This window comes from Strongylocentrotus purpuratus, unplaced genomic scaffold, assembly GCF_000002235.5.
Source record: "Strongylocentrotus purpuratus isolate Spur 01 unplaced genomic scaffold, Spur_5.0 spur5_scaffold_15, whole genome shotgun sequence".
Lineage (NCBI taxonomy): Eukaryota > Metazoa > Echinodermata > Echinoidea > Camarodonta > Strongylocentrotidae > Strongylocentrotus > Strongylocentrotus purpuratus.
The window spans coordinates 35821161-35836920 of record NW_022145600.1 but is presented as its reverse complement, the minus strand read 5'-3'; the positions used below and the strand labels follow the sequence as shown (position 1 = coordinate 35836920).

Genomic DNA, 15760 nt, shown 5'->3' with positions numbered 1-15760 from the left:
AACAGTAATTATATAATAATAATAATAATAATAATAATAATGGTGGCTTCTTATATGGCGCACATGTCCGTCACGTTGTGACGCTCCTAAGTGAAAACACCATGTCACAAGATTTTAACACACGTACGTAGGAATAGTCTCTCCCTACTCATTACCCCCCCCCCCCCCTCTCTTTAAAAAAGGGTAATTAAAGATATATACATGTACTTGTTTGGCCTAGCTATTTACCTGTTTACTTAAACATGTACTTACCAAATACTTATCAATATCTGTCACTCATCGTTTGTAACATAATAACTATAATAACCAACTTCTCAACTCTGATATTTTACACTTTATAGAAAAACAATACACAAACCAACACTTAAATCATACAACAAGATTTTGAATACATATATACAGGTACAACAGTGTACAACACATGGAGTGAGTGCTCAAGCACAATTAACAGCACAAACAGTCACTTAATAAGTACTGCACACTACGAATGAATCACATGATACATCAAAGCTTTCAACTTTTCTCTTTTAAAAAGAGACTCGTACAAATTCACAAAAATAAACCGTTTTTTTGTTATATAGCACTCACATTAACCTTGCAAAGTGCTTAAAAAGAAGGTTGAGATCTGGGAAGAGGTGAAAAATAATTTGTGAGCGTTATCATTCTTATTTTGCAAGTGTGGAAGAACATCAGATAAGACATGTTCCCTGAAAAGCATGGGTCTTCAAATGCCTTCATATTCTAAATATATATGTCATGTAACATCGTAAAACTCCGGGGTAGGATTTTTACGCCACGTGTTCGTGTAGTACTATATACATCTTTTCTGTGTACAGTGTTTGTAACTTTACCAAGACTTGGCCAAATTTCTTATCATTTTGATGATTCCAGAACCTTGCAATACACACAAATTCTTATATGCTAGATGATCAACCTTTTCTGGTCGATTCCACACCGTTTCTTTCACAATGCAATCGCATGACCAGAACTCAACTTCATCTTTAAGGTGCTCCAAAATCATTCTGCCAGGCTCTAGCCAGGATACAGATTTCAGTACTGACAACATTAATTTCTTCCAACCAATACCGACTCAACACCTGGGGTACCTGGGTGGAGAGTGGCATTTGCAGATGAACGTCTTGCCAAAGGACACCAGTGCCATGCAGGGACTCGAACCCATGACCTTCGCATCTTCAGTCACACGTTTGAACCACTCGACCATGACACCGCTCCAGTGTTACATGAAATATGATAAGAGCAACATGTATTTTACATTTCACATACCGGTATATCATCTCCTTTGGCAACAGTTGAATTGTGTATGAAATCTGCCTTCAATCACTATGATTCATTAACAGTGATTATTTTAAAACATTTTAATAAATTGTTGTGTGCTTTACCTCTGAAAATTAAAGACAGAAAATCTGTTGTTTTGTAATACACTTCATTATATGCAAGTGCACAAAAAAAAAAATCATCATAATTTCGGGCACACAATTAAAAAAATTTCTTTTTAAAAGAAGTAAATTATAGCTAAACCATGATGGAAAGACTTCATTTGTATAAATTACTTTGTATACAAGCATGCATTCAATAATGCAATGGCCTAACTTTAAAACAACTCGTAGCATGATTAAGTTTTTTACCACAATTAGGCCTAACAAAATAGATGTTGTATTTGCCCTTTATGACCGACCCAAATTTTTTTAAATCGACGGTCGGGCTTTAGATTTATTTTTTGTACCATTTTTTAGAAGAAAAAAATGTATTAAAGCAATCAACTGAGAAATATCAGCCCAAAGAGGGAGTTTTAAAAAAAAAAGTAAAAGAAAAAAAAAGAAAAAAATATATAACATTACAGCATGCATACCATGCAGAAATACAAAGCTTATTTCTCTATATCAATTAACCGGTACTCTGCTAAAAAAAAAAAAATTGCATCAATATCTTTTTCTAAGTTACAAAAAGTTTAACCCTGAAATATTTTCAATGTTGCATTTCCTACAAAGCTGTACAAAGGGAAAATATAAGCCCCTGTCCCTGCCCTTGCCCACTCTTTAAAAAAAACAAAAACAAAAAAAACAGCATGTCATTTCATGCTAGGAGTTGCATTCCTAAAAATACCATTAAATTAATAATCAATTCCTTTGACGATTTATGAAAATATAATAATAAAAATAGTGAACATTTATAATGCGCCATGTCTGTCAAAAATGGAAATGTTCAACTTCACAATTGGTTGGCTTATACTTACAAGCATACACATGCTTTCTTAGTAGTCAGGTGAAACCTTTGTTAGATCACTCAGAAATAACTTTGGGGGAAAAAGAAAGGGAAATAGTAATATTTTAAAAGTTATTTTGATGTTACATGTACAATTAAAAAAAAGGTTCTGCACAATTAACTCATTAAAGAAATATTAAGAATTATATGTGTAACGAGACAAATTATCTTAATGGAATCCTCCACCAAAAACTTATGATTCATGCTGCTAAATCCCATATATGTAATAATTCATTTGATGATAACCCTCATCAGTTTCAAAATATTGTTGGGAAGACAATGATCCTGTACTTTTGAGCAAAACGTAACACTATTTCTTGCTAAGTGTTTTTAAAGAAATGAACATTAATACAAAAAAACACAAAGTACCTAACCATTAAAAGAACTGGTACATTTCGACCTTTATGAATACAAATCGGGGGTTTGAATTTATGCAGTCCCTTTCTGCCTTCCTACACAAATACATAAAGCAAAATCAATTGCACATAACAGACAACAACATTTTGTCTTTTCTTTTTTATGCTAGGGAGTAAACTAAATTAATGTTGTTACACGATGTTTAAAAACTCTCATTCTCCCTCAAAATTGCCACATCTTAATCAATTTCCACTGAAAAGAAAGGCTGTTTAAATGGCTTTGGAATCTTTCATACATGTCTATGTTGATCTTGATGCAAACTCTTATGAAACTTGTTAATTCAACTACATATCACTGGAATCAACAAGTCAATGTTGGGAAAATAACTAGGAAGCAGATCTTGTTTTCCAGCTTCTCAATTCATCCCAAGATTAACCATGAAAATCATGGCCCCACTAACAACAATCAAATCCATTTTCAATATCCCTAGCTCCAAACTGTCCATCCATACGAAAATCATGTTCCTGCCTATACTCGACCCTGGATTGCATCTGTGATTCCAGCAGCCCGGGTCCTGGAGTGTGAGGTATTCTTGAAAGGACACCTTCAAAGTTTTGGGCCACTAAATGGTGGGAGATGGAAACTCCAGAAGAATGCATTGGTGCTCTGTAAGCACCTCGGCGGCTGACAACAGAAGTGTGTATTGGTGCTCTGCAAGCACCTTGGCGGCCGACAGCAGAAGGGTGTATAGGTGCTCTGCCAGGAGCTCGACTGCTGAATAAAGAAGGGCCCATTGGTGCTCTCCAATTACCTTGGACACCAACAGCAGGAGGGCGTAGCCCAGCTCTGCAAGCGTTATCAACTAAAGGAAGTCTCAAAGGTGCCCTGAAAACACCTTGGCTGTTGAATCTATTAGGGTACATTGGTCCTCTGCAAGGCCCTTGGCTCACATCAGGGAAACAGACCCTTGATGCAAGCGGATGTTCGTCCAGAGGAGACGGACAACCCTGTCTACCTGGATCAGTGAATGGAGGAGGTTCATGTGTCTCCTGCGTATCTTGTCTTCCTACCTGTGGATGATCCTTGTTCGAGGATGTATGGTAGTAATCAATGATCATCCCTGTTCTTTGATCTCTTTCTGTGATCCTACAAGACTCCCAGTTTGACTGAAGGGGTGATGGAGTCCTTCTACCTTGGCAGGATATCTCAGGAGAAGTGCGCTTCTCCTGGCATGTGTGTCCAGGATGGCCACACGGCCCTTGATGTGGAAATCCTCTTTGAAGCTCACGTGGACTCCTTGCATCCAAGTTGAAGTCGCCATACTCCTCGGCACCAGTCAATGGACTTGCTTCCCTCGGTACATCTCTTGTAAGAAATAGAGCTCTGGGACGGCAAACTCTCACCTCCTGACGGCTGTCCTGGATCGGTTGAAACGCTTCATCATCACACTGAGGATGCGGATGATTTGGATGATTCCTTGTGCCAGGAAATATTGGTGAAGACCTCTGGAGGATGCACTTTCTCTCTTGGTATATCTCATCTTCTGGATGGTTGGTGGGTATTGATATCAGTAGCTGTTCTTCGCTCTGGAATCTCGGGTTTCCAGGTTGCCTTCCCTCCAGGAAATCAGATCCTGAGCCAGGACCAGACCTCATTACAGGATTTCCTCTAGATGTCATGATTCTGTGCTCAACATGTCTCTGTGGATGTTCCTCATCTGGATAACCTGAGAACCTGTCTACTGAATGGTCATTCATATCCAGGTTTCCAGGATAGCGCTTCATCCTCTTAGCTTCCGGATGTTCTTTGTATACCCGCTCCTCTCTATGGTCACTCAAGGGCCACTTCCTTCCAATTTGTCTATCAAGTTCTGAGTTGGCACTTGGTGAGGGAGACATAGGCCTATTTAAAGAAACAACAATAGACTTTTTGACATAAATTCATGTAAACTGCCTATTTATTCCTCATAATACAGTATATGTAGTCACTAGAAAAGATAACATTAAGCTCCTTTAAAAAAAATAATTATCACTCCAATCCCATATGGTCCCAAATCTTGACCTTATTATTTTGTACAAGCTGAACCTTTTCTCTTTTATTTTTTAAAATTTACCAAGCATCTTGATGTATATGCAACTGAAATCATTGTTAACATTTGCAAATGGCAATCAAGATGAATATTTAGCTCTGTCACAATAAATTGCAAAATTTTAGTACCTCTTTTCAAGAATTTTTTTCACATTTTTTTATCATCATGCCAAATATGAAACAGCAAAGCGTCAACTATTTCCCAATAAGCATTCTCATCTAAGCATCATTTTAACTTTGATTAAATGTGAAGAAGACTCTACCTAGGTGAGGTGCATGGGCGCAAGTTGCCCTCTTGAGGCGCTTCCCGCATTGAGAGAGGTCCTCCTTTCCTAGCGATGAGGAAGGCTCGTTGGTAATGTCGGATGATATCCCTCTGCTTCTCCATGAGGTCATCGCTCTCTCGCTGTTTCTGGTAGAGCTGGAGGATCTTTTCGACCATCACCTGTTGACGCTGGCAGATGAGGGCTATGTCATCAGATGTGTTCTGCATTTGCTTATTCAGGTGAATGGGAAACTACGGTAAAGTATCAAGAAACTTGGAACATATTCTGAACAGAGTATGTGACTGAACACAAAGAATGTAACTTTTCATATTTTTTGCTTGGAATTTTTAAAGACTATAACTAGCCTTATCTACTAATCATTTGTAACAGATATATGATTACTTTATTTTATAATTCTTTATCCACTATGTATTCAAAATAAGAGTAAAGCACCCCCAATATAATATACATGTATATATATATATATATATAGGGAGAGAGAGAAAGCAAACACATGAATCAGTATGAAAAGTGCTGTTCTTCAAAAATATGTTTATAAGAGAAGGTCAGCACCACTGCATCTCGGATAAGGCAATCATCCTCAATCATCTAGTTCCTTGGACGTAAGCTACATGTCCCTAGTATTATCAAGCATTTACTTGCTTTCTTTCAAAGTACACAAACACTCAACCTACAATGTTCTTCATTGCAAATGACTTCTTAACTGATATCCGACAAGAACATCACAGAGTATAATTTCAAATACAGTCAAACCTGTCTCTAAAGCGACCACCCAAGGGAAACAAAAAATGTGGTCTTTATAGACAGGTGGTCTGTGTAGACAAGTTGTCACTAAAGCAGGTTTGACTGAACATGTGAATGTTTGTTTGAATCTTCAAGAATGAACCCCCATGTCAGACATACCTGTAGTCCTGTATTATTTTTGATCAAGCCAAGGCGGAGTTGGAGCGCTGGAGGGAGCTGGTTCTGAAGCTGTCTCTGAAGCTCTTGTTGCTGCTGCTGTAGCTGGTGCTGTAGGAGGCCAGAATGCTGAATAGCTGGACCGTTCCTCATCAATTGGTGAAGGGCTAAGTTCTGATGGAAAATCATATGAATTCTGTTTTAGGCTTCAAATGAAGTTTAAATGCAGAAATTACATTTGTTGTCCTAATTTGCAATTGACTGCATCCACATAGCTTCTTACAAGCAGTTTTTGTCAATAGATGAGGAAGTGTGTATAGTTACAAACAAACTTCTTTCAAGAAGTACAATTAGGTTCATGGGAAGAGGAGGAGTGGGTGGAAAGATATTTATAAAGGCTGAATTGATCAGCTTCGCTTCCTCAACTTGGTAACACTTGGTATTATTCTTTCATTCCTGCCATTCTGTAATAACATGCAATGGTTCTTAGAAGTGTAGATATGAAAAGGAGCTATTGAAAAGTTTACATGTTGTCAATCTATATGGAAAATAATGATTTTAACATTCCAACAATGTTTGCTAATTTAAGGATTTGAATACTTGTGTTTCTCTGCAAAATTTCCTGGCATTAAATACCCTGCACTAACTCAAAAAGAAGGAATGACAATGTATGCAGAAATCTGTGCTTTTTCTGCTCTCTGGTATATTTTTTGAGGCTCTGGTAAAATGTTTGGGGTAAAGTATAGCAAGAATAACTCACTGGTGATGCGTTGGCAGCATTCTGAGCACCCAGACGTTGGTGTAAGGCTAACCGTTCTGAAGCACTCAACGGTTTGTTGGCCGACCAATTCCTGTTAGGACCTGTGACTCGTTTGGGACTCCTCTCTACAACCGCCTGCATTGTGAGCCCGTTGTGAAGAACGTAGAGTTCATCTTTACGACTCATTAAAGTTTCAAGTTCAAATTATAGAAGACAACGCTCAAGGTACATATAATAACCATTAGAATTGCACGAGCATTCAATACCCAGTGCTCTTAGTCAGAATCTCTTGTAAGAAAAATGTAACTGCCAGTTGGGCTAAGTCTGCATCTCCAAATCATAGTATGCTTGATTAATTGTACACATCTTGAACAGAACTTGGAAGTGATCAATATATATCAAGACTGATGAAAAGACCAATTCTTGGTGCATCTCTCCTATCTATCTTAAAACTCACTCTCCTTTTCATTGGTTGTAAGCAAACGAGTATGACAACAGTCGTGTTTATTATGTATGTTACCCTACAGAGGGTATAAAATTAACTGGTCCGAATGAGCACAACATCACTGATGAAAATAATTTTTCATGAGAAACTTTTATGTAAATGTGTAGTGTGCAACAATTTGCTATTGCTATGTACTACTACCAGTACCACAACAACAACAAGTGCTTATGAAAATTTTATGGCACTGGAAAATCAAAGCCTTACACAGGGCAATTTCAGCACCTGCCATAGTTTATAGAGGACTTTACGTTGGCGTTAGTGAAAAGAATATTGACTCTTTGGTGCCCAGATATAACTGAGGGGCATTTCATTATGAGTCCACTCTCCTGATAGAATTGTAGTCGAGTGGTCACACATAGCATGCATACATGCACAATGTATGTTGGCACTTGGCTTACGTAGACAGGCCTTTCATTGGCACTGATGTCAACACAATCAACTTGAAGCCATATCAACATAGCTTTCCAACAGTCCTTTTCAAGACTACACCAACAGTCCTTTTTAGGACTACACACCTCAAGAAAGATTACCGAGAGTCCTTTTCAGGACTCCTCAATCCTCCCTCTCTCTCACATGGTGCATCCGCAAGCCTACTGTACAGTATATAGCTTTCCTTTAGTTGACGAAGATTATTTTTACGTTCAGACGCTCACATAAAGATGAATGTAGTACAAGACATTCATTCTTTCTAAAGAGATTAAAAAAATATATAAATAGATTAAACTTATATGGCACATCTTCCTTTAAATTGTTTAACAAAAGCAAATTGCGAATATGAGTTAATATCTTGATGCATTGCATCCTGTTTTATCTAAATATTAAGCATTAATTTTGTACTCTGCAGATTAAATTTGTGGAATTCTATCTCATTTCAGAGGACAGATGCTCAATTCAAAGTCAACTATTAATCAGTCTGAATGAATTTTGAAGATGACTTTTGAATTACTAACTTGGGCTGAATGACGCATTCGCTTGGCAAAGAAGATCATAAATTTTGTCGAAAATATATGTAGACAAAGCCAGGGTAAAATCACTCCTTGGCATGTCAACGAGAAATATTTGCCAATGATAGCACTCACATTGACATGAAAAGCCATTGGTGCCATAGTATCAATGGTTAAAATGTTATCATAGAAACTTGTGTAATGACCTAACAAAGAGCTTCACCAACGAAGGTTAGCCTATGAAGGCATCAACAAGAATTGTTCATCAAAGAAACGACTTGATACTAGCAACAGCCAAGTAACCAAGATAAAAGAGAGCTACCTCAAAGCAGTAACCTGATTGCTTGTTCTGCATTTTCAGGATAAGATTTGACAATCAATTGTCAAAAAAGTGTCAAGCTCTAGCTGGAAATCATCTTGATTTACATACTTGTCAAATCATAAAAACAAATCTTATGATAGTTTATGATCCATGGTTGTAAATTTAGCAGCATTCTCATTCTCTCTCTCTCTCTGTTTCTGTCTCTCTCTCCTTCTCTTTTCTATGTCTGACTCTGATCCTCTAGAAACTTTCTCATATATTTTTCTCAGCTTGAGGATTGCCTCACTGTTTCTGGTCTATGATAAACGTTTCCATTGCCATCAACTTGTATCATTTTTTTCTCAATCATGAACTCTCCATTCCTCTCTCTCTCTCTCTTATTTGTGTTTATTTTACCTTTTCAGGTTTTGACAAAGAGAAAGGCAAACTTACCCTATGAGAATCTTGGTTTTTATAAACAAATCTTGTGTTTCCATTCCGTGAATGGACCGATACGTTATACCTGAAAGAACAGGATGTATTAACAGTTAGAACTGTTAGAAATATCTTGTCATCTCATATCAGAACAGGAGAGATGCTACAGAGACACACCTACATGTAAAACATCTCTTTATATTGTTGATGATAAAACAATTTCAATAAGCATTGTCTAGTCTACAAAAATAAGTACCATGATAGATGTATCCATGTTTTTATAAGATTTTAGGGACTTCCAATTCTTTTATCTCAAGAAAATCTCGATGAATTATATCATGTTTGAAAGATTGTTTAATTACATGTTTTATAATTTAAAAAATATTCCTTCTATGATATTGTGATGAGAAAAGTGATTGGTTAGCAGTGAAAAGTTTACACGGGGGCTCAGGGCGAATTTGCCCCCGAAATGCCCAAGAGAGCCCCCGAAAATCAGAAAAAAGCCCCCGTAAAGTTGCATAGAGTTCAATGCAAAACAAATTTTAGAGTGATATTATTATGCAGGCAAGCTTGAAAAATAAATATTAATTTTTACCCTGTTTAGTATCTAAGTGATGATAGCCCCAACAGCATGGACCTGTGTAATGCATAATCCTACTTTCAAGATGTAAAATGACAAACTACACATACGATTAGCTCAGTTGAGTTGAGTTTACTCTAAAGGTTTAGAACAATTGTGTTTAAAATTACAGAATTCTATAAATCTTGCTGCCAGAACCACAGAAGTGCAGATCCAGTATTAGACAATCAGCATAAATGGAAGCAAGTATTAAACCTACCCTTGTTTAGATTCCCCAGGGGTTCTATCCTCACCCCTGACCCTTGACCTCTGAGGAGAGGGTTCTCTATAGCTTGACCTGCGTGACCTGGGAGCATCGGTAACAATCACATCTTTGGTAGATGTGGACTTACTGCTCTCACCCACGGACAAGGTCTCGTCTGTTTCTTGGCTAAAGTTGGTTGACAGAAAGGAAAAATTGAATTTGTTTGGATTAAGATGTAATGACATGAAAAGCAAATTTGAAAGTTTACACAAATTATGTTTGAAGGTTTTGTGCATTGCGACCTCTCCTACAGAAAAGGAGTTAAATGCTTTTATCAACCACTTAAAAACAAAAACAAAAACAAACACAAAAACGGCAGGTTTCTGCAGGGCAAAACTTCCGTTCTTCATCTGGTTTCCAGGCTAGGAAAGATGGAAAGGGAAGGTGGAAGAAAAGGTGGAAGAAAAGGTGGAAGAAAAGGGAGAGCATTTAATAGTTAAATGATGGAGAAGGGAGACATTAACCATCAAATATCAAAGAAAGTGGGGAAAGATAATTAATGAAGGGAAGAGATGGAAAAGTGAGAGTAAAGACCAACTAACCTTTGCTCGCTCAACTGGAGACCTTCATCCTGCAGAAGATCATCCAGATTCCTCATCAGTTCCTCAGCATCACAAACAAGGGACAAGGCATCATCATTCTCAGTCAACTCTTCAGCAGGGTGGGATGTCGACAGAGGCTCTTCTTCTGCATTTATTGCCAACGCCCCACTATCCTGGTCCGATACTAAATCATTCAGGAATGTTTCTTGCCGAGTACCCTCATCTACACCCTGGTGTGTCTCATGACTGATGAGCATGTCAAACTCCGATACCACGGTTTCACCCTGATCTATCACTTCAACTCGTCCCTCATCACCTTCTCTAGGAAGCTCAGAAGATGGGTGGTTGAAATCTTCAGCTAACGCTTCTTTCTCTTTAAAAGTGAACACCCCTTGTATATGATCACTGGTAGGTACTTCTGCCGATTCATTACCTTCTGCAAAAGGTGATGCAGATCTGGAAAGTCTGATGCTGTGATCATCTACTGATAAGTTTGGATCCTTGTTAACGTCTCGTTCAACGTCATCACATGTGTCCATCGATGAAGGATTGATGCTCTCTTCTGCCTTCATGTTAAATGCATAGTCGGTATTTCCAATCGAACCCATTCTTATGTTGAGGTCGTTCATCATTATGGGAATAGGAGAGTTGGAACCAAACTCTAGATCTAGGGCATCACTCAAGCCCATCAATGAACTGTCCATACTTAGGTCCGATTCCTGAAAAACGGGAGTGGTGGCCTCTTCATTTATACTTTCACTGCCATCTGAAGTCAAACTCAAGTCACCACGCTCAGTATCTGCAGAGTCAGGGCCTTGAGAAACGTCCAAAGCAGTGTTAGGTTGAAGACTGCATTCTCTGGAGATGGGTTTCCTTGTTGGGACGAGAGCAGAGGCTTCTTCAGATTCGACTCTATTCTCTGTGGATAACTGTTCTTCTACCTCACGATGCACATCTGAGGTTGGCACTCCGTCAAAGCTGTTTCCACTCAAATTTTCTTCTGGCATTCCAAGCTCTTCTCCTCTTTGATATGTTTCCAGGCCTGAACTGCCAGGCATTTTCATTTTCAAGTCATCACCTGCTTCGTGCAGTGATCTCTCCTCCTGTTCTGGATCAAAGTTCATTTTAAGACAGGAATCGTCCACCTTGTCAGGGATGCACAGCCTTTGGGATTTCTCAAGTGATGACAGATGAACGACATCTTCTGCAGGACACTCTCTGGTCAAGTCTAAGGAGGAGGAATCAGACCCTTGTAATGCTTCATCATTCCACTCCGTACTTTCATCAGCACCATCTCTGCCTGGCTCTTCTGCTCTCTCACCCTCAGGGTTTTGGTCATCCATTGGCATCTCTGATGTGTATTCTGTGGATTGAGGAAAGAGTGATGAATGCCATCTGCCTATATCAGCTTCAACAGCACCTCTTTCTTGTGAACACTCATCAACATATTCATCCCTCTCACACTGCCCATCTTTTTCCATGGCTATTTCTAGGGTCAGTAGTTTGTTGTCCTGGAGATGGAGTTCAAAATTCCTACAGAGGTCGTGACTGGAATCATCAGGCATTGTACAGTTCTCATCAGACTTTTCATCCTTCATTTCTTGTGGCTGATCATTTTCCACTTTAACTGTTTCATCCCCTGTACTGCACATTTTACTGTCCTCGATGAGATCAAACGCTTTCTTTGTTGCTTTCCAATCATTTACCGGAGCCCCTACTCCCTGTCTTGCACACTCATACTGCACTTCTTCTGAAGGCACGCTCCCAGTCCCTTCTGTTTCAACAGCTGAGTTCAAACTTGGAGGCCCTATGTTCATAGTAAGAGAGTCCTTCTGAGCAACCTTGTTCTTCACCACTGGACTGTGGAGGTCATTTTCAACCATGTGCGCTACTTGAGAATGGGTTTTAGGATGTGGCACTTCAACAACAGCTTGCTTCAGATTGCATTCTGATGGTTTGTATGCTGTTTTGGTGATATTACAAGTCTCTGGTAAATTAGAGTGACCGTCTTTTGAAGGCTTACATCTTTGCTAAGCTGGACCCAAGGACTCACTATTATCTGTTGCCGCTCCAAACCTCTCATGCATGATCTGTGTTCATCTTCTGTTACCTCTGCTTCTTTCCTGCAGGATTTTTCTTCTAACGCATCTTTTGGAGGTTGGGAAAGCACGTCATTATTTGTTTTTGCATTTCTCTTAACATTTTGAATCTTGAATTTCCTTTGTTTCACTGCATCCTCTGATCGTAACTGTGACAACAGCCCTCCTACGGAGTATCCATTATATTTCTGATTGTCTACTTCCTTCTCCTCCAGCTCACTTTGATCTTCACTCTTGCCGTTCTCCTTGTTTTCCTTCATTTTACCTGAAAATAAACACAACAATAAAAAGACCATGTAAAGGATATGTTCATTGATACCAATAATGTTACGATTTGAATTTAAGGACTATATGCGTAAGTACACATAAAATGCAATGTATTACCCTGTAAAATACAGTACACTGTATACATGTATATGCGAAAGTTTAAAATTAGAAAAATACACATAAGAAGCATGAAAATCACCTAAAGTAATGACCTTAAGTCACCTAATATCTCAATGAAGCCAATTTTCAGGATTCTCTACATCAATCCTGATGATTTATACCTATCATCATTTAAAATGAATGGAGCCTCATCGACACTCTCCACTCTCCAGAGGTATTTAATGATAATTTATTACCACTATTCACATTGAAAGACACAATATATTTTTATATCTTTTGAGGCAAAAAGTGGTTATGTTGTGAATTAAAGGTACTATGTCCCATTTGCAGGTCATAAAAATGAAAAAGTTAAATTCCAACTGCATTTGAAAGCTAATACTAATTTAGAACTTCCCTAAAAAAGGTGGGGCTTGAAAACGTCTTCAAGTGGGAAAATAACGACTATTAGTTGTCAAATCGACTTTAGGGCTATAGAGCCCAAAAGTAATGGTCTTGATTTTCAGACAATAATACCGAATGGTCATATGTTTTATGCTATGCAAAGATCCAATCAGTTTAATCTTGGCCATCACAAGAAGTGGGTTATTGATGTAGACAAATGCTCATGTACCCTTTACAACCCTTTTCATGTATGTTATTACCAAAGAAGAAAAAAAGCCAGTCAGTCACTCAATAGTGTCTGACAGTGAAGTCTAGCAAGTAAACGGGTTTCCTTGCGTAATTTGAATATGAGGACACTGCTAACGTTTAAATATCACAGATAGGACATACATAACATATTCACAATTCCTGCAAAGTTCTACAGCATTTGAGGTTGGCTGCAAAAGGGACATAGTACCTTTAACAGAATAACACTCTTCTGCAGTTCTGGCTCAAAACAGGAGGTTTATTTTAAGGAAATGAGAAAACTAAATACTAGACATTCACATTGACAGGCCTTAAATTTCAATATTTTTAGGGCAAGGCCACTTTTCTGTAGGGCACATTCCTATATTACAGTACAAATAGAAAGAATTGGATAAGGGCACAAAAAAAATTCCAAGGCCATAATGAGAAGGGCATTGAGGCCAATCGAAAGGGCATCAAAGGCCATGGCCTTGGTGGCCTTGGATTAATTTAAGCCCTGCATTAATAATACATGTGTATTGTAATTTGTATATCGCCCTGTGTTGTATGCAATGCATGCCCCCCCCCCCCCCCCCCCCCAGCCCGAAATCATTAATAATAATTGAAAGGCTGCATGAGCCATGATTGAATGAAACATTGACAACAATAATAAAAACAACACGAAAGAACTACAATATATGAACATAATATGATATCAAGAAGACTGTCGAATTTACCTGATACGTCAGCTTGCAAAGCTTGGCAAGTCTTGGGCGTTTTATCATCACACTGTCCTTCGTCACCCCCATTGTCATCGGACATCTCAGATAAAGATTCCCCGGAGGAGCTGGCTGGGTACATCGCACTCAGCTGGGCGAGGGCATTCTTCTTCTCAGCATGTTCCTTCATCTTCGGTGTTTGAACTGCCAAACTTTTCTGTATCTTTGGTTTGTTTCCTGCCATCGTGGCATTTGGGGGGTTACGCCGCAGGCAAATACTGTCTTTTTCAGACAGTGATAATTTGGATTTTCTATTCCACATATCGGCATTTAAAAGTAGAAAAACCCTACCTTACAATTAAGTCGCCGACGTTGACAAGCCTGAACATCCCACGTGCACGTATGGTACGGTCCATGATATACCGGCAATTCACGTAGAAAGTCTATCCCTAGGTGGCATGCAGATTCGATTCCGCGCGCGCAGCGTTGATTTTGCAAGGAGTCCATCATTTCACAGGCGCATGAAAAATGATAGATGCACTTTTCAGCTCCTATCAAAATATTGCGCATATTAAATTTTGTGTTAATTTGATTGATAAAGAGTAATAATAATCATCATTTTTATGAAGCCCCTCCCATTCATTTAAAAAATCTCGATCAGGCTTCCTTACTATGTGAGGCCTACAATACAATGGGCTTAATTGACCCATATCTGATGGAGGGGCCCAGTTGAAGAAACAACACTGGAGGGGCCTTTATGCATGGAGGGGCCTTTCATATTTCCCAATAAGAGAGCTAGGCCAATTATATTATACGTATAGTACAAGTCAAAAATGTAACCTCAGCAAAATTATTCTTACGGTGGTAACAAATAGGACAAACATAAGAAAGAAAAAACAAAAAAACGAAATTCTCCGCCTAGACATAGTAAATGAATATTGCAATAAAATTTACAACGATAACCTTTCAGTTGTGATTTGAATGTTTCTGTTTAATTTCTTGACCAGTCGTATTGAAATAAATTCCGTGGATTATAAACATTAATCTATAATAGAGGAGAAATTGAGACCAACAAAAATGACAGTTATGCGAAAAAAAGGAAATAAAAGAGAGAGAGGCGGACCGCATTGATGAAAATGATAAACATTCCAAATACTTACATTCGCAAAATCGCTCGTGCCATGCTCTAAATATAAGCAAAATTATTGATGCAACTGCGAATCTATATTTTGATTTGGTGTTGAGGGAAAAATTGTTTTTAAAAATATGTATATAATATTTAGTACTCACTAGCCTACCCCCTCCCCCGTTGAGTGCAATGATGTTCTGCGCGATTTTCAAATGTCCGCCCCCCCCCCCCCCCTAGTGGAAAACTTGGATCCGCCACTGCCTGAAAGGAAACTGAACATTTTACAAGGTGAGGGATTAAAATCAGCTCCCCCGATAAGGCGTCAGCTAGGACCCACACCAAATTTTACATCCTTAGTACCCAAAGCTCATTTAATTAACATTTTTTCGCTTGACTTAATATAATGGTGACTTCCCACAAAATTCCCTGGTAGAATAATGAAATGCCCAAACGCCGCCCCATCTCCGGCCCACGTATACCCTCAACTTCAAATTCTCATTGTGGAGCTTGATATTACAGTACGGAGAGAGAATT

General features: G+C 38.5%; 1 protein-coding gene across 2 annotated transcripts; it reads right to left on the bottom strand.

The window, feature by feature from the left end:
* Nucleotides 1-2083: 2083 nt before the first annotated feature.
* On the bottom strand, nucleotides 2084-14483 carry LOC100889077. 2 transcript variants are annotated; one of them, XM_003729200.3, is made up of 8 exons: nucleotides 14116-14483; nucleotides 10287-12650; nucleotides 9700-9870; nucleotides 8879-8948; nucleotides 6676-6810; nucleotides 5919-6089; nucleotides 4992-5224; nucleotides 2084-4542 (listed from the first exon to the last, which is right to left on the bottom strand). In XM_003729200.3, the coding sequence occupies exons 2-8, from the start codon at nucleotides 12167-12169 to the stop codon at nucleotides 3096-3098; spliced, it is 4110 nt and encodes a 1369-aa protein (XP_003729248.3). In that variant the 5' UTR covers nucleotides 12170-12650; nucleotides 14116-14483; the 3' UTR covers nucleotides 2084-3095. The 2 variants fall into 2 exon arrangements, with proteins under 2 accessions (XP_003729248.3, XP_011663060.2); XM_011664758.2 differs by having other exon boundaries at nucleotides 4992-5215.
* Nucleotides 14484-15760: the final 1277 nt, after the last annotated feature.

Coding starts and splice junctions, on each gene's coding strand:
- LOC100889077 (XM_003729200.3), bottom strand. CDS start 12,169: ATGGTTGAAAATGACCTCCACAGTCCAGTGGTGAAGAACAAGGTTGCT. Junction 9,871..10,286: donor CTCCAGTTGAGCGAGCAAAG/GTTAGTTGGTCT, acceptor AACCAACTTTAG/CCAAGAAACAGACGAGACCT. Junction 4,543..4,991: donor CGCCCATGCACCTCACCTAG/GTAGAGTCTTCT, acceptor TTCTTTAAATAG/GCCTATGTCTCCCTCACCAA.